Source organism: Theropithecus gelada, chromosome 18 (assembly GCF_003255815.1).
Source record: "Theropithecus gelada isolate Dixy chromosome 18, Tgel_1.0, whole genome shotgun sequence".
In the NCBI taxonomy this organism is placed as follows: domain Eukaryota; kingdom Metazoa; phylum Chordata; class Mammalia; order Primates; family Cercopithecidae; genus Theropithecus; species Theropithecus gelada.
The window spans coordinates 71,745,386-71,773,108 of record NC_037686.1 but is presented as its reverse complement, the minus strand read 5'-3'; the positions used below and the strand labels follow the sequence as shown (position 1 = coordinate 71,773,108).

Here is a 27,723-nt window from a genome sequence, read left to right as displayed (position 1 = left end):
TCTCTACACTACCAGAGCATTTATCCTGTAGAGCACTGCAAAGTTTCCATTTTTATTAAAGATAGGTCCACCTCCCCCACACAAACTGTGCATTATTTTCATGTGAGTCCTCTTTAAATCCTCTTCTGGCTTCTTGTGTAGGCTGTCCCCCATCTACTATGGGTGAGCAGCATGGGACAGAAGAAGGGGTAAGGCCCAGCTCCTGCCTCCAGGGCAGGTGAAGTCTCGTGGAAGAGGAGGCACGTAAGCAAACCGTTATCATGGCTTGACTCGTGTTCACCATTGTTCACTAAGCATGGACCCTGTGCAGGGCACCAGAATACCGAGGTAAACAGAGTCCTCAAAGTCAAGAAGCCAACATTTCAGTGGAAGAGGCGACATCTACCTGCACATTTTGTTACATCTCTCCTAAGAGCTGAGACAGAAAGGCAGGATGCATTGTGGTGGCCACGGATGGGGGACAAGTCTTTGTGGCCAAGCCCCAAGAGTGCAGAAGACAGCAGTCTGAGAAAAACGCATGAAGAGTAAAGCAACCGTGGAACACAATGAAGATGCTGGGGCTCGCCACAGAGCAATGGAAATCTTTTGAACAGTTTTAGCCAAAGAATGAACCATATCAAACCTACATTTCATAAACATGACTCAGGCTGTGACGTGCAAAACACGATGGAGGGAGAAGGGGGAGAGGGCGGCAGAGCGGCCGCCGTCGCTATCTGGGTGAGAAATGACAGGAGCTTGAACTCTGCACTATGGACTCTGAATGAGGCTGACAGAAAGGAGGGAAGCTGAAGGGCTTGAGAAGCCCTTGCAGAATTCATGCTGCCATAGGAGGAGGCAGTGAGGACAATGGAGAGGCGGAGGACAGAAAGATGCCCTAGGAATAAAGAGTCACTCAAACACTGAAGACAGTGACCGCCCTACGACTGTGGGACCGAACGGTCACTCAGACACTGAAGGCAGAGAATTTAGCTGTACTGCTTAGAAATGATGAGATACTGTCAAATATAGTTCTTATTTAATATGCAACAAATAATCAAAACTTTATGTAAAGCTAAGTCTTTCCTGTGACACAAATCAATTACTTCAAATAATAAAAATGCTTGTGTTTTTTATTTGGAGCACCTGTTTTCTAATTAAATTCATATTTAAAGGGAATTTAGGGACAATATCTAAGTTTTCTAGTTTACATATCTGCTATACATTCTGATAGAGCTCATGCCCCAGATGCTATCAGTAGGACTGTTTTTTCAACACTTAGCATTTTGTTTCTTTACTGCTTTCCTGAAATTATAAGTTTATGTTCACACTACAGATGAAGAACTACAACTTCTAATTGTGAGCAGCTGTCATATCTAAGTGTGCCGGCTACGCAAGTGAAGGCTGTGCTAATGTACCCCGAAGAGCCACCCTGGGTCTAGTCTAGAAGCTATGGAATTAGGTCATGGTGGGTTTGTTTTCTAGTTAATCTTTTCCTGATGAGGAACTGAAACACTATGATTCGTGAATATTAACAACAGTTATCAAAAAAAAAAAAAAAAGCATTCCAAGAGCCTTTTTATTTCTGTTGATTTACTGCAATACTACTAATATATTCTACAACATGTAGCTCTTTGGTGAAGCACATGGGCACATTTTAAAATAAGTATTTAAACTCTAAAATATTTTATTACAAGAAGGCAACTGTTAGAAAAATTAAGGGATTCTATGATCGTATGCAACAACAAGATAAAATTATTTTATTGTAATCCTTTAATATAAATCAATATAACTTTTAAAATATTAATAAATTATCCTTTTTAAAACAAGAAAGCTAGTCTCCAAAACTGCTTTGATATTTCAAGTTGCAAAGTACACCACAGCTGGCTCTATTTTGTTCTATGATCTCAAAATGTCTCGACAAGTATTCAGATAACAAGCACTAGCTCTAATTCACATAATGGCTCATGTCACCTATCTCTCTGCCAGTGAGACATCTGAAAGCATCTTTTTATCAGAAACACAAGTCAATATACCCAAGGGATTACAATAACTGCTTGAAGCAATTTGTATTATCATTTCATCCTTGATGTTCTTGCTCTGAGTAACTGATTATTATGAATGGCATGAAAATGGCAACCTGTCACAATTGATTTTTCCTTAACCTCCACAAGAATTTTTCTCCCTTAAATGTAATCAAGTCTCATATCATTAAATATGTCTGAGGCTAGCTTTTATAAACGAGTCCATTACTCAAGTTGTAGTCCTTGTAATTTGAACTTTCACCAAATACTACTATAATAGTAATTGCTTAGTAATAAAAATTTTTGTTTAGTCTTAAAATTTTCAAACTTTGAGTAGACTCCATCTTCTTTTAAATCTCTGTCATAAGCACTAGGATGCGGGAAAATATTCTAATCCTCACCTTTAAGAATTCCTTTTAATCTCAGAATTTTCCTCTATCTATCAAAACGGAAGGATTTATTCTTACCTTCAAGTCTGGATAAAATATGCTGCATTTTTCAAAAGTCCAGGGAGGGGAACCAGGAAGTTGTGTCCTCAGGTCCCATTCCAGGGGATGGGATCAATACAGGCAGCTGTGCCGCTGACCTTGCCTACATGGGGCCACCCTCTACACACCACTTCACCCAGATTGTGGTGACAACCAGGCGTCACAGAAATAAGAAAGGGAGTTCAGGCAGCAGCCAAAGTGTCTTTTTTTTTTTTTTTTTTTTTGAGATGGAGTCTTACTCTGTCACCCAGGCTAGAGTGCAGTGGTGTGGTCTCAGCTCACTGCAACCTCCACCTTCTGTGCTAAGGTGATCCTCCCACCTCAGTCTCCTGGGTAGCTGGGATTACAGGCACATGCCACCACACCTGGCTAATTTTTGTATTTTCTGTAGAGAGGGGGTTTTGCCATGTTGCCCAGGCTGGCCTCGAACTCCTGGGCTCAAGTGATCCACCTGCCTTGGGCTCCAAAGTGCTGGGATTACAGGCACGAGCCACTGCGCCCAGCCTGACAGTTTTGAAAGTATAACACACACTATTCCTCCGGGAATCTGCAGCTGAGATGGGGCAAGTCCTCCTTATCAGCTGAATCTGTGGAAGCAGATGGCTGTGGGAGGCTGGCGCTCTTCCAGACGGAGCGGAGAACGCTCCTTCATGTCCTGCAGGAGGACATGAAGCCTCTGCTGGGGCTGGGATGACTCGAGGGGAGTCGGTGGTAGAGGTGGTGAGGGCCCATCAGAGGCTTAAGACCAACAGGGAGCGCCAGGGCTCTCTGTGTTGCTGCCTCTGCACATGCACTGGGACTTGCACATGGTAACAACAGGTACCAAGGACTCAAGGCCTGGTCTCAGCCACGCACTCTGCTAGAGTCAGGGAACAGCAACACACTGGAAAATGTCTACTCGCTTAACCATTCTATGTAGCAGGGATTATGTGGATGATTTTTAAGGCAATTATATCCCAGGAACTTCCTAGTCTAGGCCACACCTACAGTGGAAGGCAACAGGAGAAGACGCTGCAGGTGCTGAGGCAAAAGCATCACAAGAGGCCCAAAGGCCGAAGAGAGTGAGTCAGAGGCAGCAGGGCCCAGCAAGAGGGCATGACATCCCAGAGCTCCCACGGAAAAGAAAAGAAAAGAAAAGAAAAGAAAAGAAAAGAAAAGAAAAGGGCACTCTCTTCTTTCTTACTGCTCTATCATGGAATAAAGATTAAATAATAAATGTGGGATTCATTAAATTGAATTTATATAAAAGATCTACAAGCAACAGTATAAGACTTGTCTCCCTAGAAGATCAATTACTGGATAAACCTAGAAAATGTGAAATAATGCTCAATTTGCCTTGACATACAATCTACAATAGTGGCTAGATTTTTTTAAAATTAATTTATTATTTTTTTTAATGAGACAGGGTCTCATTCTGTTGCCCAGGCTGGAGTGCAGTGGTGCAATCATGGCTCAGTGCAGCCTCAAACTCCTGGGTTCAGGCGATCCACCCACCTCAGCCTCCAGAGTAGCTGGTACTACAGGCACATGCTACCACACCCAGGTAATCTTTGCATTTTTTGGTAGAGACAAGTTTCGCCATGTTGCCCAGGCTGGTCTCGAACTCCTGGGCTCAAGCAATCTGGCTGCCTCAGCCTCCCTAAATGTTAGGACTACAGATGTGAACCACTGCACCTGGCAGAAAATATCTGTAAGAAGGAAACGAAGCTCTCCAAAGTATTATACAAAAGCTTATAATTTTAGATAATCCAGTGTCTGTAACAGCCTCCGAACCTCAACAACTCATTTTCATCACTGTACTCCAAATCTTACCACCAACAACTACTCTGCTTCCAAAACTTCTTGTCCATAAGGAGCCCTCTCACCTGCCATCCACCATCACGACTAGCTGTCCCTGCCTTCTCTGCTGACACATCCACCTGCAAACCTCTGGACCAGCCCAGCAGCCCATCTCTGCTTCTGCACTGGGGCTCCTGAACATCAGACCCAGAACAGCCATACCCTGGTTACTGGCACCATTTTAAATTACAGATTCCCAACAACAGCTGGGTCCTGCACATTGCCAACAAGGTATGAGCCTAAATTGTTAGGCTCCTGTCCTTCTTGATCCCTTCAAGAACTGTCTCAAAGTCTTACCATGTTGCATCAATTTCACTACCTAAAGTGTTGTTAAGATTAACTTCTTTCTTGTATCAGACTTTACTGAAGCATTTTTTAACCTTAGGAACGTAAAGCAATTTTGTGAATTGTCAGGGTCCTGCTATACACACTGTAATGAAGATAGGAAAAGAGAGAAAAAAGGAGGGAAGAAGAGGGAGGAGAAAGAAAGAGAAGAGGGGAGGGAGACAGAAAGAGTGACACACTGATTGACTGTAAATATTTTCTACAAATGAAAGAAGTAATGTCATAGTTCCTGTGGTGGCCATATAATACTATATGATTTTCTTTTCAGTAATCTTATCCTCTTATGTTTAAATTACTACTGGATGCCCACTAAACTTATTCTTCCATAGAATTAATATTTTTATTTATAAGACCCTCTATTCTTTGACTAAAAACATTAATAGTTTTGTGATAAGGATTTTTCTCACCAAGGAAAAAAAAAACAAAATCAACACAATCTTTTCCCTTACAGTATAATCAGTCCACAGTATAATCAGTCCACTTCTCATCACCACAGACGCCAACATGGTTTGGGCTGCCTGCTCAATATGCTCAGAATTTCCTCTCCCTCGCCCTGGACCTGGCTCCCTCAACAGAGCACTCTCTCCTTCCCCTGAACTCTTGGAAGAGTTCTCCAGCTGTGACTGCACCTGAGTTCCACCCTAATAAACATACTGTCCGTTTTGATTTTACCAAGATTTCCTCGTTGCTAAAATTACTAACCTCTTTTTCACTTTTCACTCCAAATGACCTTCTCTGTCCCCAGCACACTGTTGACTACTAGCCACTCCCTAAAATGCTTTCCTCATTCATTATTCTTTTCCTGGTTTCTCTTCCTCTGCTTATCCCTTAAATATTGGTATTCTTCCGGGTTCTGTAAGGTTCCTCTTTTTTGTACATTGAGTAAAAGCCCTGGGAAATCTTGTTCGTGGCGTTGCTGCTCACAAAGTGTTTCCAATTCTCCCTCCTTCTGCACATGAGCTAGAAGTGCAATTCCCTGACTCCTTGAACTTGGCCAAGGCCATTTAATTGTTCTGGCCAATGAGATGTGACCCATACTGCTCGCTGGCAAAGCCTTAAGAATCAGTCAGTATGTAATTGGCCACATCAGTATTTTCTTATCCCAGTGGTCATGGAAATGTGTTTCCAAGATGGGCCCTGAGGGATCATGACCAGCAGGAGCTGCCAGCCTGCGCCGGACCCAGGACATGGGGAACACATGACAAGCAGCAGGAGCTGCCAGCCAGCGCCGGACCCGGAACACAAGGAACACAACGCTGGGGGAGCCACTGTGGAGTGTAAGGCACTTTATTATCACAGCAGGACTCAGCCCATCCTGACTGATAACCCCACTACTCATTCAAAAATATGTATTTCCAGCTCAATTCCTCTGCTGACAATGAACTCCAATGTATCAATGTCCCAATATGGCTTCTACTCAGAGAGCTGTCAGAATTGAGTGTTAGAAACATTTTTGCTACCTGAAGAAATCCACCAAAGCTCAGATAAATGATGAGATGAGATTTCCCCTGTACATGTTTACCGTTTTGTTTGCACCAGCCTTCTCTGAAGCCCAAAAGTTTGCTTGTTTACTAAGCAAAAGAAAAACACCACAACGTCGTCTTCAGAAAATAATGTACCAGCAATAAATAATAAATAATAATTTCCACCTTCCCGTCTCTGTTCAGAGACCAATGTCACAATCCTTTTCCACTCAACATGTATCAACACCGAGGCTTTCCCTGGATAAATTACATGTTATCTTTCACTCAGTGTAGCTTGCTCAAAACCTTGTCCTGAATTTTATTCTTGTAAAACTAGCATTTAACACTCAGAACTATTTAAGTCTATATTTCATTTCCCTGTGACGTTATGCCTTAATTGGATGTTTAAACACCAAGTCTAAGGAAAATCTCCTCAGGAGCTTCACTATCAGCAGTGCTTGTCTTGAGATGCGTCACGGTTCCACGCCTTGTGATCTCCCCGGCTCTACAATCGGGAACACTCTTCTTCCCGGGAGTTGTCGTGTGGATTCAAGACATAAAGCAGGTAAAGTTTTAGGAAAGTGCCCACCAGGTGGTCAATGCTCTCCAAGCCAGAGCTAGAACTGCTATCATGAATCCCTAACTGAGCATGTATTAAGCAACAGGAAGATACCAGTCACTGAAAGAACACTTTTACATCAGGTTGAAAAGCTAACATCGTCAGCAGCAAGAAGTAAATCCAATTCTGTAAAAGTCAAAAGACGTCCTTTCAATTATGATGTATATTCTGCCAACACTAAGCAAATTTAGAAGGCTATTTTTTAAGAAAGGAGAAGAGGAAGAGAGGAACAGGGAAAAGAAAAGAAGAGGGAGAGAAGGAATGCACACACAGTGGAAACTGGAAGAATTTCTAGGCCATGTGGTAGCTTGACAGTACAGAACCTAGTGGCTTGCACAAACTCATTACAAAACAACCATTTCTTGACTGGCAATCGGGGTTGGGTTGAAAAATGATGCCACTGAAAACCATTCATTTTATAGAAAAATAAAAATTTAGGTAACATTTACTGAGAATCTGTCAACGTGGCAAGTTCCTTCCTAAGAGGAACGTGTAGATGAGCATGACCTTGTTCCCAGCAACCCCGCGAGTCCAACCCCACTTCAGAGAGGGGAGGGTGAAGAGGGTGAGTGACACACGAGTGTGCACCAAGACCTGGACACAGACCCAGCAGCAAGGCTCCAGGGCTGCATTCCAAACCGTGCTTGCAAAACTAAGAGGCCGCTCCAACTCAGAACCAAGACCCTGAGTAAAGAGCTTGACGAGCCAAAAATAACAGGTGTATAAGATGAGAAGAAATAATAAAGTGGAGACTGAATTGAGGAAAAAATGACAGAAAATAAGTTGAACTGAAGAAAAAGGTGGGCTATAAAAGGAGTCACAGTAAAAGGCAGTGTAGCTTTAAAGATTTTAAATTCATATTTAAAATTAAATTTACCCTCAAATATCATAAATGCAAAAGTAAAAAGATTTAGGAAAAAAAATCCTAGAACTGTACATACATTAGAATATTCTAGTTTTGTGGTTAGGTGCGGTGGCTCACGCCTGTAATCCCAGCACTTTGGCAGGCTGAGGCAGGCAGATCACTTGAGGTCAGGAGTTTGAGACCAGCCTAGCCACCATGGTGAAACCCCATCTCTACTAAAAATATGAAAATTAGCCAGGTGGGCTGGTGCTCATCTGTAACCCCAGCTACTCGCAAGGCTGAGGCAGGAGAATCGCTTGAACCCAGGAGTTGGAGGCCTGCAGTGAGCCAAGATCACACCACTGCACTCCAGCCTGGGCGACAGAGTGAGACTCTATCTCCAAAAAAAAAAGATGTTCTAGTTTTGCTCACATGAAAGAAATAACATAGCACTTACCAGAAAACACGTATAAATACTTATGTGATTCTAACTCTATATATGATTACTTTAAAAATTTATTTTTTATTTATTTATTTATTTATTTTTTGAGACGGAGTCTCACTCTGTCGCCCAGGCTGGAGTGCAGTGGCGCGATCTCAGCTCACTGCAAGCTCCGCCTCCCGGGTTCCCGCCATTCTCCTGCCTCAGCCTCCCGAGTAGCTGGGACCACAGGCGCCGCCACCTCGCCCGGCTAATTTTTTGTGTTTTTAGTAGAGACGGGGTTTCGCCGTGTTAGCCAGGATGGTCTCGATCTCCTGACCTTGTGATCCGCCCGTCTCGGCCTCCCAAAGTGCTGGGATTACAGGCTTGAGCCACCGCGCCCGGCCTAAAAATTTATTTTTAAATAATTTTAATACTATTGTAGAACTACTGACTTGAATATATTTGAAATGCAAATTAAACTGCAATGCAAGTCTAAAGAGAGAACTTTCCCCATTACCACAATTAGAATTTATACTCAGTAGTAACGCAGCATTTTTCTTTGACTTTAGCAAACATGTTACACACAGATATCTGGAGTTCTGTCAGGTACAGGAGATGCACACTGGATTTCCCGAGTGCACAGCTAAGGGCATTCTCAAGGCAAGCCCCAGTGAAAAAGCAAACAATCGACACAGAAGGCCTCACTCTACTTACTGCTGCAAATGGCCTGGGGCTTTATACGGTTGGTGGTATGTTACTAATTTTTGAAGAGTTAACCATTTTTAAAATAACATTCACCTGAGAAAATGGAATACATCTTGCCCAAACTTTTTGAGACAGAGTCTCACTCCGTTGCCCAGGCTGAAGTGCAATGGTGCGATCTTGGCTCACTGCAACCGCCACCTCCAGAGTCTCAGCCATCCTCCTGCTTCAGCCTCCTGAGCAGTGGGGACTACAGGTGCCCATCACCATGCTGGGCTAATTTTTGTATTTCTGGGAGAGACACGGTTTCACCATGTTGGCCAGGCTGGTCTCAAACTTCTGGCCTCAAGTGATTCACCTGTCCCAGCCTCCCAAAGTGCTGTGATTAGAGGCGTGAGCCACCGCACTTGGCCTATCTCTTCAAAGAATTATTTGATTTCCACTGTGTTGTAATAAGACTTCCAGCAATAACCGTCACTATTAATTGTCCACAGAGTGAGGCGTAAATCCATGTGAGGATTTTTTGTTTCATCTAAACGCACACAAATTACTTTTAAATAAAAATGAGTAAAATCAATACTTAGGAAGAGCTTCTCATTAACTGTGCATTAGCACATACTGTGAATTCATCTCATATACGGTATCACGATGATAGCAACTACTGAGGAGTCAGACTTTTTGTTAATGATTTTACACACATGTTGGATGCATAAATAACAATTTCAGAAATATAATCAATTCACGATATAATCAAGCAGTCTTTAAAACTAATCTTTGGCTTTCAATATGCTTCTTCTGACGTGCAAATAAATAAAACTGGCTTAATACTATAACATCAAATTAAATACTATAAAAACATTAATACAGATTCCTTTATTTTAAAATGAACTATCAACATAAAAGAGTGCAAACTGTAAAATAAATAGACTGAAGATAAGAAATTAGCCACAATTAACTGTCAAATTACGGGCAAATTATGTATCTAACCATGAAAATTTAAGACACATATAAAACTGATTAGCCAAGCAACGATACTTTTGGAAATTCGCCAGTATGAGAATGTTGTTATATAAACACAGAGAATTCATATGGTAAATCACCAACATTTTCGAAAGTCTACTTTAAGCCAAAAGAATGAGCTTTCAGAACTATGCAGACTTTCTTGCTGAAAGGAAAAACAAGTTCGTTAAAGCAGTTGCTCCTCAATCTAGCCTACCTTATTTTTTGGATTGGATGTGTTCATTACACTTCGAGTCTCTTTTCCAGTATAAATGACAACACCTATTACAGTACCTGCAAAAACATGAAAGTGGTCCTTATAGAAATACTTTACAGATGAGTAAAAGATAACACTTTCTAATTCATTGTTTTGATGGAAAGCATTATCACACTATTTTATATAAATTTATCCAACAGTGTATTTAATTTGGCTAATTCAAGAAAATCTAATCTCAGCTTTAAAAATGGCCTTAGAAAATGTCAAACGATTTGTTAAGCAACACAAATGTACCTACATATAACATTAGGAAATGTACTAACATTCTTTTCACTGACAACAGAGACAATGACAATGGCCTTTCACTACTGTCTACTGAAACGGTGGTTCTATCACTGAAGGTCAATGAAGAGGCTAAATTCTTAACTGATCAAACTTGCCCTTTGACCTTCAAATAAAGATGGTACCAGTTGAACCAGTTTCTTTTAATGTATTTCCACTGTAAAGATCAAAGTATTACTAAATATCAGTGACAGTCTTTGCTAATATTTCAAAATGTATACAATTAAAATAGAAATATTATAAAAAACAGTATTTGACTTTGCATTTACAGAAGCTATTACTCTTTTTTATACATGTCAAAAAGATAACAATAATTTTTAAATTCAAGAGAAAAGAATTTTTAAAAAACCCTTGGTATGACCGATAGATTGCAAAGGCTAAAGAGCACTTAGCTCTAGAATGTCAGTATTAAAAACCATGGGAGTCTCTTTCTGCAACTACAGCTATATATTATTTATGTTCCTAATTTTCATCCTTAATTTTTTGTAAATTTTAAAGGTGAGAAACACAATTAAGGTAAGAAAGTACATACACATAATGTGCAATTACCATTACAGAATTAACTATAATAATTACACAAAAACTCTTTGATGTCACATTAATTTAACATGTAAAATGTAGAGTGTCATACAACAGGCTCTTTGAAGTAAAGATGATTGATACGAACTCTTGGCTTTTTGTGAACCTTGATATTTAATATATTGTACATTAATAGCTTACACCTTCCTCTCTAGAAAATCTAGGAACGGGGAAGATATGAAGTATTCCCCAGCAGGGATATGTGCAGGGATTATATATATTTCTCTTTTAATTGAATGCCACTGAGAAAGTGTGAGGCTTCAGTTTGTAAAGTTCATGAAAGGCAAGGCCAGCTCACACCTGGAACACATGCTCCCCGATGCACAAATGCCATCTTTATTATTATCATCCACACAAACTTCTGAGATTAGATGACTATACTTACTCTGCAGGGAAATATTAAATACATAATAACACAATACTATAAAAAGCTTTCAAAAAGAGATCATAGAATTACTTTACATCAGTGAAGCTAAATATTAAATATTACCTGATCAGTATTTTCTGTTTTGCCAATCTAGTTTAACTAAATCAAACTATAAACATCCCACTAATGTTAAATTATCACAATGATGTAACAAGGCAAACTGCAAAATTAACTTATTTTTTAACATTAACAGAATGAGCAATGCTCAGAGAAGTCTCTGCAAGAATTAATCAAGCTAGAAACCCCTGATCTGAAAGCAGGTTGATGAACCAAGTGGACTCTAGAGTGGCCTTACAATGTACAGCGCCGAAATTCAATGTGATAAAGGACAAGGCATACGTTATACATTTTTAACAGAGGTCCTGGTACAATATTTGTATAATCTGTTAAAGTTTGCTAAAGGCTCTCATAAGTATTCTCTCACTTGATTCTCATGAAAAATGACTACTTACTAGAATTAGATTAAATGAATTTTTCTGACTGTCATGCTTTTTAATATCTAACGTATAGTATCAGTGCAGAAATATCTGGAACATTTTCCATTCTCTTTGACAAAGGGTATGTACTTATGAAGTAGAATAGGCTAAAAGATTGAGTAAAACCTGTACACACGGCAAAAAGAAATAGAGGAAAGGGGTTAACTGTGGATTGTGAAAATGAGACACGAGAGGACAACAAAACATGACCAACTCATTTTGTGTCTCAGAAGAGAATGGGAGACTGAGTATGACAAATATAAAATGTCACAGAGATTTCTCAGTAAATGAAATACTTAAACAGGAGAATTCCAAAACTTTAACCCATATTTTCAGTGTAAAATCAAGATCCACCTCCCTCACAACGGGCTCCAACTGGAGAAACTTCTACATCAGAAAGATCTGAGTTCAGGATCATGTTGGTGGATTAAAACCACAACCACAACAACAAACCAGTTCTTAACAGGACCCTAAAAATGGTAGTGGTCCAGTATTCATCATTAAATCAAAAATTTAACTCCATTTATCCCAAGAAAACATTTAAAAAGATTTAGGAGCACTCAATCTTCAAAGCCAGTGGATTACATTTGCCTGATCCGTAACTGGACACTTCAGACTGACTACAGGTAAAAATTAATATAAAATATTCAGATGCTTTGGGTCCAAAAAGGGAGGCATAAAATATGACCACATTTACTCCTACACTCCACAGACCCCGTGACTAGGGCCCTTGAGACTTAGCCTACTTCCAAGAGGCTACTATGTGGACAGTCTGTAAGTCATTCTACAGTCCAACTCTATTATGTCCAACTTCTGTTCAATCACAATTTCATGTGAGTAGGATAATTACTCCCTTAGTTATTATGTGCCTTCTTTGCTACATGCTATATAGAAAATTTCATGCAAAATTATACCACCTTCTAATTGACTACAGTTGTATTTTAAGCAAATAACTTCCATGATGCAAAGCAAGACAAAGAATGCTAACAAGGTCAAATTTTGTAGAAAAAGATACTCTCCTTTATTTAAACGTTTCTAGTTTATATCACAAAACATAATCCAGCACTTCAAAACAAGTAGTCCACTCAAAATTTCAAATGACAGGCCTATTGCAACACTTTTAGTTGCTATTTTTAACCACTGATATATTATGTTTAATTTGCAGATAATCAACCAATCCTCACAAATTCAAATTAAGATGATTCACAGAAAACTACATAAAAACACAAAATATAAAACCTAGACCACTTTAACAAAACAACTAATGGCCTTAAACTAAAACATCAAAATGATGTGAAATGCTTACTAAAAGTCAACACGTATTTCATGTATGTCTAATGAGAGACAGAGGTATTAACAAATCAACGTATTTGTTGACCCTCAATTATACACCCAAAACCTGCTAGATGCCATTAGCAAAAGCAGGCAGGACCACATACACCAGCCTCTGGAACACACTCCAACTCGCAGATGCCCTCCAGGAGCCAATTTCCATAGAACCCCAGTGTGTACTGCTCACTGGGGCAGGTGCTCCCGGGCTGGACCCGATGATAGCAAGGCAGACACTGAGCACTACATATACAACTCCAATCACGCACCAAGTGCAAGAAAACTGATGAAGACCATGAACTGAGCCCCAGAATGTAAACGACCTAGACCAAAACTGATGCACAGAGTACAAATCAGACCCCCAACCAAGGTCTAGCGTCCACACAGCCAGGACACAGAGACACAGCAGACCCGCACCCAGGTCTAGAGTCCACATGGCCGAGACACAGAGACACAGAAGACCCTCACCCAGGTCTAGACATCACGTAGCTGGCCCACTGAGTGACAAGGAGACCCGCACCCAGGTGTGCGTCCACATGGCCAGGGATGGCCCTCTGACGGCCCCGTCACACTTTTGTCAACCTTGCCTTAGGGAGCCGAGCTTTCCTTCCAGTTTTGTGACAGCTGAGTATCAGGAACACTCCTTTCTATGCTCATCATGACAGTAAACACAACAGTTCTCCAGGACTCCATTCTGCATTTTACAGAATAAGTGTTCTAAATCCACATGGGAAGTGAAACCTCAGGCAGCACAGCAGGCTCCCTGTGTCCTGCCTTGGGTCGCCTGTCTGTGTCTAACCTGAGTCCTGGTTCCCATGCACTGAGAACTCTAGGACGGGGAGGAAGGGCCAAGTTCACTTCCCTCCAGAGTCAACTTGAATTCAACTGAGATACGACTTTTAAAGTATAAGAGTAAAAGGAATTCTCAACTTGTAATCAATTACAAAGAATGCAAGAGTGCTTAGGTTACTCTGGAAATCTTAAAGTCTTTCAAACATTCCTTAGGACATAGCAGTGTGGTAAATATATAGAATGTGGTAACTGTTCACATTAATAAGGCTTTTAAATAAAGATATGTATGTACTAAAAGAGTTGTAATTAAAGAAAAAGCTTACATTTAAAGATGTTCGAATACAAACTAACATTAAAGGCACCTTAATTAAGCTTCTCAAATGGATGGTTTTTTTTTTTTTGAGACGGAGTCTCGCTCTGTCTCCCAGGCTGGAGTGCAGTGGCCGGATCTCAGCTCACTGCAAGCTCCGCCTCCCAGGTTCACGTCATTCTCCTGCCTCAGCCTCCCGAGTAGCTGGGACTACAGGCGCTGCCACTGCGCCCGGCTAATTTTTTGTATTTTTTAGTACAGACGGGGTTTCACTGCGTTAGCCAGGATGGTCTCAACCTCCTGACCTCGTGATCCGCCCGCCTCAGCCTCCCAAAGTGCTGGGATTACAGGTGTGAGCCACTGCGCCCGGCCGAGTGGATGGTTTTAAAGCCATCTTCATGCCCACTAGGAAGACACAACACTGCATGTTAGACGGCAAAGAGAACAGAATGGGCAGGATGGGACCGGCATGTCACAATGCCTAATTCGCGTCCAATTGGTCGGGTCCACTTGCCAAGGTCATCAAGAGAACCGAGGTCAGGAGACAAAACTTGGTTTAGGGAACTGTATCGGATGTCTCAAAAGCCTTTAGCTCGAGCAACTTCAGTCTCCCTCAGGAGAAGGGCCACAAATCAACAGTACTAGGGATCAGTAACATTTAATACACGTTTACACAGCACCCAGGAAAAAACGATGAAATTTATTTTAAAAAGAGAAGCATTACTATCTTCACGAATGATCCTTAATTAAGAATAATAAATATCGTGAGATGGAAGAAATAGGCTGCAATAACTACGTATGGAAAATGTAAGCTTTCTCCCCATGTGTCAGCTTCTGAGTCCTGTATCATAAATGCTTTCGTGTAACTACTGAAAGTCGAGCACTCAAGGACACTGGCTTCAGGGGAAGGCACAGCTGGACTCCATTCTGGTCTCGGTGTGGCCTGGCTCTACGGTAACTGGCAGAGGGAACACACCTCCTGAGTGCAGTCATTCAGCGTGAGGCCAGACCGGCACTGACCGTACTCACCACCTGGCGGAGAGGCTGGCAACACTCATGCCTCTCAGCAATGCCAAGGCAGCAGCATGAAGACAGCTGGAGGGCAGGTTTCCCCGGCTGAATGTGCCTGCCCATGGCGTGAAGACCCCTACAGAGCCCAGGGTCCACGTGTCCGCCCCGGAAGAATCCTCCTGGCATGAAGTCCTTCTCAAGGCCTACAGAGCCCAGAAACTGGCCTGCTCACCTCTGAAGTCTCCTCATGGAAAACTGTCCTTATTCTCTTTGTATGTTGAAAAATTTATATATGTATGTTTTACATATACACACACATATGTAGCATTTATATCATACACAGATGTAATTTATATATAAACAACAGCAAACACCCACAGAATTGTCACCTATTAAAACTGTCATATACCCATCAAGCATTTTTTAAAGACACAGAACACTAAGATTAATCCTCTTTCAAATTCTATCCTCCAAAAAGCTAACACGTGTACTCCTCCTGAAGTTCGTTGTATAGTTTTGCATAGTGCAGGCCAACAGTTAAACACAAGCACACAAAGCTGCCCCGTTGTGTGACACCTGCCTTCTCCATGGGCCTGGCACACTGGCCCTTGGATCCTTTTCTTCAAAGTACTGTCTCTTGGTAGCAGGCTGCTAGCAGGAATGGTCCTCACACTGTTCCTGCCGCCCGCCTCATCCTGCCACATCTGCATATTCTTTAAATCTAATTTAGATGTTTCTTCTTCAGAAAAGCTGCCCTTAGACCTGGTCTATATAAGCTTATTTTCTTTTGTGAGACAGAGTCTCGCTCTGTCACCCAGGCTGGAGTGCAGTGGCGCCATCTCAGCTCACTGCAAGCTCTGCCTCCAGGGTTCACGCCATTCTCCTGCTTCAGCCTCCTGAGTAGCTGAGACTACACATGGCCGCCACCACGCCCGGCTAATATTTTGTATTTTTAGTAAAGACGGGGTTTCACCGTGTTAGCCAGGATGGTTGATCTCTTGATCTGCCTGCCTCAGCCTCCCAAAGATGGTCTTGATCTCCTGACCTTGTGATCTGCCCGCCTCAGCCTCCCAAAGTGCTAGGATTACAGGCTTGAGCCACCGTGTCTGGCCTATAAGCTTCTTTAATTACAAAACTTCCATGGCATTCTGTACTTGTTTGTGATACTTTGCACAGTAACGTTATCTAGATCACCTTCTTAATCTCTGTCCACAAAGCCATAAGCTCCCTGAGGACAGGATCTGTAACTGCCTTGCCCCAGACCACATCACCATGCCTGGTGTAGAACAGGTGCTCCATGCACATGCATCGGGGAGTGAGTGGCATCCAGGCGAGAAGGGCTACCAGTATTGGGCAGCGCTGAGAAGACATAGCTCCGACAATCTAGCCTCACGTTCCGGGCTGCCATCACCTTTCGGGCACTCTCTTCCAGGGCGCCTTGCTGCTAAGCCCCATTACTGGCACCAGCATCAACATCAACCCATTCCTGCTTCTGTAGCGTCTCTCATTAAGGAACACTGACAAGTTTGTCAATAAACAGGTCAAAGACGAACAGAATATCCCTATTCTCTTGCACAAAGGCTGCATCACCTCTCCCTGTCTCGGGCCTTGTGAACCACGTGCAGTGTCTGAGGAGCAGCACAAGCCTCACCACAAGCTCCCAGGACTGTCTCAGACCCACTGAGCTGGAGTCTGCATTTAGCAAGGTCCCTAAAGATTTCAGGGCACTGTGAGAAACACTTGTTTGGAGTCCCTGGACAAAACAAAGCATCATCTATCCAGGAGCAACCACACTCAGAGGAGAATGCTTTCCTTACCCGATGCAACAACGGTGCTTGCCCACAATGTATTTTCTATGCTGAGACTTTCATGAACGGGCGGGTCACTGTCTTCCTGTGCAGGGAGACAAAAAGGAAACACAACTGTCAAATAAGTGACTGTTCATTATTCATACCTTAGATATCCTCAGTGTTAGAAACAGGTCCGCAAGCTCAATCCAAGTGAACAAGCAGTGCAAAGGCCCTGCAAAATAGAAGAAAAAAGGGACTATAAAAAATTGAAAGTACAAGTTCAAAGAAGTCCTGTAATCAATTAATTGCTTTCAGTGCTTAACATTAATACACAAACAAAATAATTCTAAATCTTCATGAAAGTACTACATCTTCTAATATTTATTTATTTATTTATGAGGTGTTATTATGTTGCCCAGGCTGGTCTCAAACTCCTGGGCTCAAGCAATCCGCCCATCTCAGACTCCCAAGTAGCTGGGTTTACAGTTGCATCCAGCATGCCTAGCTTATTCAACTACATCTTTAACATGTCATTTAACAACACTCCTGGAAAGGTAGAAAATATTAGCACAGAAACAGCCACAAGTCAACTCTTCAACATTTCTTTTGCATGCATAGCATAATGTCCTCTTCCTATCTCTCGTGAAGGACAAGGGCAATGCTTTTTAAGTGTACATGTATTCACGAGAGAGAAAATGCTTCGTGAATATTGTTGTAAAATAAACATATATTTTTAAAATGTATTTCTCTTAAATTCCTCTTTAAAAGTATGCTATTATTGGCCAGGTGCGGTGGCTCACGCCTGCAATCCCAGCACTTTGGGAGGCCGAGGCGGGCGGATAACAAGGTCAGGAGATTGAGCCCATCCTGGCTAACACAGTGAAACCTCATCTTTACTAAAAATACAAAAAATTAGCCGGGCATGGTGGTGGGCACCTGTAGTCCCAGCTACTCGGGAGGCTGAGGCAGGAGAATGGCACGAACCCGGGAGGCGGAGCTTGCAGTGAGCCAAAATCGTGCCCCTGCACTCTAGCCTGGGTGACAGAGCAAGACTCTGTCTCAAAAAAAAAAAAAAAAAGGTATGCTCTTATTACACTAAATATTCTTAAACAAAATTCAAGTAAGTTATATGATGCTAACTACCTAAACAGACAGCAAACAAATATGGCCACACACCAGTATCACAACAGCAATACATACAGTCTAGTTTTACATTTACACTTTCAATGTTCATATTCAGAGAAGAAAATTACATTTTAAAATCTGGGAATTTTTCATCTTGATGTAAAGTCACAGCCTACATTTTGGTTATGGAAGCCTTACTAGAATAAAGGACCGCAAGCGCCACAGCCCTGCATCTAGAAGTAACACAGGGAAGACGTCCCGTGTGGGAGGTAATGATCTCGCCATCTGGATAGGGTAAAAGCCACACACTGTCCTGACTGCCGGGCGTCCGTCTCCCATCAAATAATGCCACCTCCACAGAACTGTATTTTATTATGAAATGGTAATTTGCTATCAGGATGTAGCTTAAGAAAAAAAAAAGAAATCAAATTTGAAAACGAAAGAAATTGAAAACATATTTTCCAAAATAATCTGCATGTACAAAATACGTTTATGCTACTGGTGTTTCCCTTCTATTTACTTATCAAGCCACTTTTAAATGATGTAATTTTGGCCATTTTGCTCATTACTTGGGAGATATTTGTTGGTCATTTTGCTCATTACTTGGAAGATATTTGCTAGATATTTGATTCTCTCATATACTTATTTGTGAAGCACAGAATCTAAACCAATCCTAACAGTTTCCAAAATATTTCCCCTAGTATGTCAATTATTTAGAAACTAAGGTATTTTCAATTACATTCAATCTGAGGAAGGGGTTTGGCTTCCAGTTGCCTTGTATGCCTGAAATAGCAAGCCCAGGAGTTGGGAAGCGTCCTGCAATGCAGGTGCAGCTCAGAGTCAGACTCTCCGGGCCCTGGGGATCATGACCCTTCCACCACATCCCTTCACAAGAAGCAACCACCTGACCTGAAGACCGACCTTAGCATCTGAGCCTTTGGGGGAGTGAAGGCTATGATGCTGGGAATTGTTTACAACACAGCTGGAGTGCTGTTTCTTTGAAAGAAAAAAAAAATCATTTCAAAAATAGACACTGGCATCTAAATAAACAGTACCTTGGTTACATCATCTACAATATGATCTCAGTAGGCACAAGTGCAATGCCAGCCACAACAAAAGACACAAACAGGTCTTCTCAGGGACGTCAAGGGTTTTAAGGAGCAAGTGCCCTGCAGTCACAGCTGGGATGGAAACAATCTGTCTGCAGCATGTGCTGACTCCAGCATGGACCAACTACTATTCCTGCAGATACACAAACACTTTCAATTCTACGGTCCCTTAGGAAGTTCTTCCTTCAACCCCACAGCCCCTTAGGAAGTCCTTCCTTCAATTCCAGTTTATCAAGTACAACACGTTGCACGCTTTGCTGAACTTAGCAGTTACACTTACAAAAATCTGATAATTAACCTGTATTGATATGCAAAATAGTAAGGATATATATTTTTAAGCGGAAAACCTGAGAATTATATTATCCCAATATAAGTCTGCATGTTTACAGGGGAAAATAACTTAAAAGGAAGAGTCAAAAGAGTAATACTAGTATCTGTATCAGGAAGGGAGGAGGGCTGTAAAAGTGGTTTATACCTTTAACTACTTTATTTTTATATAGTTTCATACTAATGGTAATATGTTTACAAATGTCAATATATACTGGAATCAAATTAAGCTTCTGCACAGTAGCAAACACACCACCGTTACAGTCTTTAAAACACAGAAGAACATTCAAGTACTTAATTTTCCAACACTGTTCTTGTTTTTTTCCACAGAAAATGCCAGATGGAAATTGCCTTTTGTTTACTTTGTTTATAACTAAAGTAGCTGCTCAAAGTACAGGCATATAATTTATCCAATGCTGAGATAAACAATCCAGAAAAACTGAGTTACCCCTATGACTTTTATGATTTGATAGAACAAGAAAAATATCAACTTTAAAGAAAAAGCAAGTAGCCTCTGTGGATTAGACCACTTTGTAACTGAATTTGGGATTGCACCGAAATGGGTAATTTCTGACTCATTCAAAAAATGGTGTTACAGTCTAACTCAGCTTCACACTGTGGAAGAAACAAAAAAAGATACATATCCTCATTCCTATTTCCCAGATACAGTTGGCACGGTATATCCTTTACCTCCTTTACCTGCTGGGGGTCTAGAGGTTCCAACGTTGGCAGAGCCAGCTGAGCATACAGTTGGCATTAAGAAGTCAAATACTGAATTCTATATTTATCATTTTAAAGCATGAAGCAATACAATTTCTGTCTACCATAAATTCAGAAGTTTATTGTATCAGAGCAACTGACATGTTTCTAATCCCATGTTTTATGGGTTTTACCTTCCTAGCACCTAGCACAGAATAGGCAATGAACATTGTCCAATAAATAAAAGAACACTCATGAAATTCTTTTTCTAATATCCACAGGAATCGAGATGTCTTTCACCTCCAGTGCCTACTAGCACGATGCTAAAGAAATGAGTCACCTGCTTGTAGTTAATTTGAGTCTCCTTATTTTATGAAGCATCAGGTACTTGCTCCTCCACGCCCTCCTGCCTGCTGTTACTCTAAGCTTCCTGCCTTGATCATTCATCAGGTACCTGCTCCTCCACGCCCTACTGCCTCCATGATGCACCAGGTACCTGCTCCTCTAGGTTCTCCTGCCTGAAGATGCTCATCATGACTTCACCACCCCAGTAGAAATTCACACAACTGTATTCCCTTTAAACTCTTCCTAATGATTCACTTGATGTGAAAGTTTAATTATTGATGCATGTCAATATTTTAGTACTATATTTTCTCCTAATGTCAAAGTCCAAGAGATAAAGGCATTAAAAAACATAAAAATTTTAGAAGGGTTTCTCAAATGTAAACAAAAATTTCTATATAATTTAGTTTTAGAAATTTTAGCTGGTTTCCTGTTACTTTTATATGACCATTTTTTCATATGAATGTTTCTGTTTCTAACACAATTTTATGTTGAAGAAAACACAATACCTATGCATTTTTCTTTCAGGTCTGGAATGGCAATGATTGACTATAAACATTAAACATTTTTCTAACATGGAGAAAATTATTCCAAAAGGTAGTTTTTTACAGTCTCATGAAGCATAGAATAAACGACTGGGAAGACTTTATCTTCCCAGTCTTTTAGAGAAATAAATTATCTCTAAAATGTTCCATTTTGCTTTCCTTCTCTTTAATGGTCTATAGTGTGAATAGATAAAATGTGCTTGGGTGAGGATGCAAAATGTTACCATTTCATGCTGTTCTCTCAACAGCATACCCTACTTAACAAACAGCAGAGGTTTGCTTTTTTGAAGGAGAGTATTTTGGCTGAAGAAGACATGAACAATGATAAGTGTGCTATGGTTTGCAAAAGAAATTACAGCAGAAAATACATTCTCAAAATGACGAACTCGGAATGTGACGTTAAAGGACCATAAATACTGCTAATATTTCAAAACTGGCTACAATTTCCAAATCCAAACTTCCAGGAGAATACACATAGATTTTGAACAATTAGTAAAATTAGCAATATCAATCATTCACATAATGAAAAAGGTTATACAATCAGTAATTTAGGTTGTTCTCACATTACCTGAGAAAAGCAGAAGCAGACACCATCACAGCCCCACATCTATATTAAATTCTGCACAGGCATCAGCATGCATATTGGGTATACTGCCACAGGGACCTTGAATTAATTTGCTCTAATTCCGTATTTATTTATTTTTTAAGATAGGGTCTCACTCTGTCACCCAGGTTGCAGTGCAGTGGTGCAATCACAGCTCAGGGCAGGCTCTACCTCAATCTCACAGGCTCCAGCAATCCTCCCACCTCAGCCTCCCAAATAGCTGAGGCTACAGGCGTGCTCCAGCTGTATCCATCCCACTAGGCTAATTAAAAAAAAAAAATTTAAATTAGAAATCAGGGGCTGGGCACAGTGACTCACGCCTGTAATCCCAGCACTTTGGGAGGCCGAGGCTGGTGGATCACTAGGTCAGGAGTTCGAGACCAATATGGTGAAACCCTGTCTCTACTAAAAATACAAAAATTAGCTGGGCTTGGTGGCACACGCCTGTAGTCCCAACTGCTCGGGAGGCTGAGGCAGGAGAATCGCTTGAACCCGGGAGGCAGAGGCTGCAGTGAGCCGAGATCGCGTCACTGCACTCCAGCCTGGGCAACATAGTGAGACTCCATCCCAAAAAATAAATAAGTAAATTAGGTCTCCCTATATTGTCCAGGCTGGTCTCGAACTCCTGGGCTCAACTCCCACCTCAGCCTCCCAAAGTGCTAGGATTACAAGCATGAGCCACCATGCCCAGACAATTTGTTCTAAATCTTATTTAAGTATTTAAGCTGACACAAAAGAAAGATATCTTTTGTCTTATATTACACTATAAGAAAAGAAGTGGATACCACTCCTTAACAATGCCCAGTTGATAAATTTGAATTTAACTGAATTCAATTTTCTCGTTACAAACAAGTTATTTATCATGTCTTTATTTTCTTCCTTTTTGAGAAATACACACAAAAATCAAGAATTTTCGTCAAAATAATTCAGATTTCAGAATGGATATATCTTAAAATGAGAAAAAACTGTTAGAAAACATCAAATAAAGGCAATGAAAGGCTATCTGTTTGAATGAACTTGCAGTAATTTGCACAAGGTAAATGTGTCTTCAATTAGCTTGAAAACCAGAAGGAAGTTTCTCTCTTTTGAGTGGCACAGCCTCCCACAAGTGGCCACCATCACCAGGTCATTGGCACACGTCTCGTGCCTCATGGGGTGAAGCCATTCCCATTCCTAAATTCAGTTTGTGCTCAACACTTGGCACTTGCACTTGAAAGGCCAACCGACTGTCCTAAAGTAACGAGGGCAGCAGCCAGTACCTGCTCCTAAAAGGGTTTGTGGGAGCCTCAGGCTCTAGAATCTGGATGGCAACTCAGCATTGTGGCCTGGAAATTCAGTGCCCCACCCAAGTCTGTTCTGATGAAAACAATTCCACCACCACCTCTGCTCTGACCCCCGCGGTTCCCGCCTCCGCCTCTGCTCTGACCCCCGCGGTTCCCACCTCCGCCTCTGCTCTGACCCCAATGTTCCCGCCTCCACCTCTGCTCTGACTCCCGCGGTTCCCACCTCTGCCTCTGCTCTGACCAAGACGGTTCCCACCTCCGCCTCTGCTCTGACCAAGAGGGTTCCCACCTCCGCCTCTGCTCTGACCAAGAGTTCCCACCTCAGCCTCCGCTCTGACCTGAATAGATCCCTCCTCCACCTCCGCTCTGACCTGAATAGATCCCACCTCCACCGCTGCTCTGACCTGGACAGTTCCCACCTCCACCTCTGCTCTGACATAAACAAATTTACTCACAAGATATTCAAAAATATATCTTTATTATCTGATATTTGGCAATTTCCGAGAAACCTTCATTATAATTTCTTAATTAAGCCCACTTGGTCAGACAGCATATTTTATTAGTTGGCTTTTTTTTCTAAGCTTTTTTCTAGCATATCTTAATAAATGTTCTGTGTGCACTGGGTAAACTACCCATCCTGCTGCCTTAAGTCTCTGTATCTATCAATGGGGTCAACTTCACGGACAGTGTTCTTCAACACTATAGTGTTCCACTATATCCTTACTGATTTTCTCCCTACTCATTTGTTCAATTATTGAGAAGTGGGTATTAAAATCTCCAACTATCATAATGGGTTTGTCAATTTCTCCTTGAAGTTCTAACAGTTTCTGCTTCAGGTAGAACTGTGTACAACATAACAACAGTTCAGTAGACAATGGATGGCACAAACCACAGTAGTCCCATCAGGGTATAACAGAGACGAAGCATTCCTACTGCATGGTCATGCTGCAGCATCAGAATGTCATAGCATTAGACATTACTCACGTTTTGTGGTGACGCTGGTGAAAACAAAACTAGGGGCTGCCAGTCGTGAAAGCCTAGTGCATACAATTATGTACAGTACGTAATATTAAATAACAAACAACTGTGTTACTAGTTTATATGTTAAACTAGTTGGGCCACCACGCCCAACCGTGTCTTTGTTTTTTAACAAAAACAGTTTAAAAAGCAAAATTTTTAAAACTTAATTTAAAAACTAAAAAATACTACAGACTAGGTATATAAAGACAACATTTTTGTACAGGTGTACAATGTGTTTGTGTTTTAAGCTAAGTGTTATTAATAGAGTAAAAAGTATTTTTAAAAATTAAAGTTATAGGGCTGGGCACGGTGGCTCACGCCTGCAATCCCAGCACTTTGGGAGGCCGAGGCGGGCGGATCATGAGCTCAGGAGTTCGAGACCAGCCTGACCAACATGGTGAAACCCCATCTCTACTAAAAATAGAAAAAAATGGCCAGGCGTGGCAGTGTGTGCCTGTAACCCCAGCTACTCAGGAGGCTGAGGCAGGAGAACCACTTGAACCTGGGAGGCGGAGGTTGCAGTGAGCTGAGATTGTGCCACTGCACCCCATCCTGGGCAACAGAGCAAGACTGTCTCAAAAAAAAACAAAAAAAAACAAAAAAAAAACCAAAAAAAAAAAACAACCGATAAAGTTATAGGAAGCTAAGATTAATTTACTATTTAAGAAAAACATTTTAAAATAGGTTGAGTGTAGCCTACATGTACAGTGTTTAAAAAGTCTACAGTAGTGTGCAGTCATGTCCAGGCCATCACATTCACTCACTGCTCACTCACTGACTCACCCAGACCAACTTCCAGTTCTGGAAACTCCACTTGTGGTTAGTACTCTATACAGGTATACCAATTCTTCATCTTTTATACAGCATTTTTTACTGTACCTTTTCTGTGGTTAGATACACAGATGCTTATCACTGTGTTACAACTGCCCACATTATTAAACACAATAACACGCTGTACAAGTTTGAAGTACAGGAGCTACTACACCATACAGCCTGGGTGCGTAGCAGGCTACACTATCTAGGTTTGTGTAAGTGCACTCCGTAACGTTTGCACAATGACGAAATGGTCTAACTTCTCAGAATGTAACTCTGCTATTAAGCAATTCATGACCGTATTTTGCAGCTCTGCTATTAGTGCATAAATGTTTAGGGCTTGTCTCCATAATAAACCCTTTTCTCATGATGCTCTGAGATGTACTTTGTGTGATATTACTATAAGTAACTGCAGCTTTGATTAGTGTTGTTACGGTATCTATTTTTCTTTTTACTTTTTACCTGTGTTTTTAATGTGTTTTCTTATAGGTACCATATATTTGAATCTTGCTTTTTTACACAACTTGACAATCCTGGCCATTTAATTGGGGATTTAAACCATCTAATTTTAAACTTAGGTTTATGAGTTTAATTTCCAAATACCTGAGGATTTTTAAGACTTTTTTTTTTTTTGAGACGGAGTCTGGCTCTGAAGACTTTTTATTTATTTCTAATTCCGTATTGTAATTAGTGTGTGTGTGTATAATTACAATTTTAAAAAAATATACTAAGACTTGTATTCTATTCAACTATAGTTGGGATTGTTCCATGAGATTTTGAAAAATGTGTATTATGTAGCTGTTGCATTTAATAATATCTGTCAATATGCTAAAGTGCCTTCCTAATGTTATTTTAATATTCTATAGTTTTAATAAACTACATGTCCGTATTCTATAGATTAGAAGGAAAAAATCCATTCTTGTAGATTTTATGTTGCCTGTTAGTTCTATCAATCTGGGGGTACTATGTTTTTCTCCAGTCTGACAGTCTGTGCCTTTTAACTGCAGAGATGTTTAATTACGGAGTCAACCATCTTGCTCTTTGTTTTCTACTTGTCACACCTGGTATTTCGTTTCCTGCACCTATCTTTTTTCAGGGGAAAGAAACCAGTTGATCCCACTTTAGCATCTAACTTCATCACCTCTATTGACCTCTTTCTTTTTTTAGCGGTTGCTCTGAGAATTATTGTATGCAACCTTTACTTATCACAGGTTACTCTGAATCAATATTATATCACTTAACACATAATATTTTTTTAAAAACTTACCTCCATTTATTACCTGGCCTCTGAAATCCCCACCCTAACAGAATGGTTTTGTAGTTATGTGACCTTAACATAAACCTTTATATGTTCTTCCCTCTGCACACTTTTTGTTCACTTTTTCATATACTTAATTCATCAATTTTCATTCTTTTATTTTTATTGCTCTCTCTCTATATAAAGATTATAAATTTTCCTATTTCTACACATATCCAGCAGATTCAGATTTTGATATGCAGTGTCTCCATTACCAATATTTTTTAGAAATTCTCCAATTTCAGTTCATATTTCTCCTTGGATACAAAAATTAATTAATATATAGTATTTACATTTGCAGGCAGAAAGTCGTTTCATTCACTGATTTTGTTACTGCTTACTAATTTTATTGCACTGTGATCAGAGAATATTGTCTGTATGAGTTCTATGTTACAGAACTAAAAATTTCTTTACAAATGTATGTTCAACTTTTGGTGACACCCTTATGCTGAAATAAAAATTACTGGGGAACAAAGTTCAATAAAAATTTAAAATGATATATTTCACTGCTCATGTTCTGAGCTCTCTCTTCTATACCTCTCCTACCTTTCTGTCCACCTGACCCACTAGGCACTGCAGGTGGATGTTAAAGTTTCCTATGACGGACTTTATTATCTTATAGCATCTTTCTCCTCCTCATTCTAAAATGCTTTCTCGATTCTATACTGGTATTCTTGTTAAATACCAAGGCTGCAACTCCTGCTTCCTTTTTATTTGTATTTGCTTGATGTATCTTTCCTTAACCCTTTAGCCTTTCTGATCCAATTTTCTGTGTGAAAAAGCCTGTGTACTATGCATCTTCAGCCATATGAATTGATAAACTGTTGTCTAATTTTTAAAACCAAATTTATTTTTTGGTGAGGTGTATATTTTCTGGTCACTACCATTTTCCCAGTGTCCCAGGAGCCTGCCTTCATCCTACTCTCCTTGCTTAGACAGCTACTATTGAGCTCGTCAGCTTTCAATAAAGTCTCTGACAGCCTTTCCACCCATGTAGCAACCAATGAGCTCCTTCTATTTTCTCCTCTCCTCCTCTTCCTGCTTTTCAGCTGATTATTTGAGGAAGCATATAAAATTCATATACACTGTCCCATCTTCCACCCATCCTCCCTCCACTGTGTTATTCTTAGATCTGTTAGAGCTTCAGTGCTCACCATAAAACTTCCACCCAGGTCATCTATAGGCTGGGCAGAGCTAATCCTCTGTGAGATTATTCACAAAAGGCTCATGTGTACAACACACCTGAATTCTGTATTGTACAGAATTCTCTCTGAATTCTGAGAGCTTGAGACTGCTCTCCACAGAACTGGCACTTGCAGGACAGTCTCGAAGGAGCAAAACGCTCCACTCACACATTCTTCCCCTGCGCCTCCTGGAAAGGCTGCCCTGCTCTTGTATGGCTCTGCATGCTGAAGACACTGACACCAACCTGGCCCTTTCCAACTGTGGGGAGCTAGTCATTTTCCCAGGGAGACCAAAGGATTTTTCCCTGTATATGTAAAATATGACAGCAGCTACATATCTTGAAGTTTTCTCACGTGCATGCTGGGCCCTTTCAGTGTG

At 40.8% G+C, this 27,723-nt stretch overlaps 1 protein-coding gene across 1 annotated transcript in view; it reads right to left on the bottom strand.

Moving 5' to 3' along the window:
* Window positions 1–27,723, bottom strand: part of ATP9B (ATPase phospholipid transporting 9B (putative)) — a 269,119-nt gene that overhangs the window by 123,139 nt on the left and 118,257 nt on the right. Inside the window, exons 10-11 of the mRNA XM_025365036.1 lie at window positions 17,024–17,099; window positions 9,941–10,017 (exon numbers count right to left, since the gene is read on the bottom strand). Coding sequence (XP_025220821.1) covers window positions 9,941–10,017; window positions 17,024–17,099 — 153 coding nt within the window. The remainder of the gene's footprint in view (window positions 1–9,940; window positions 10,018–17,023; window positions 17,100–27,723) is intronic.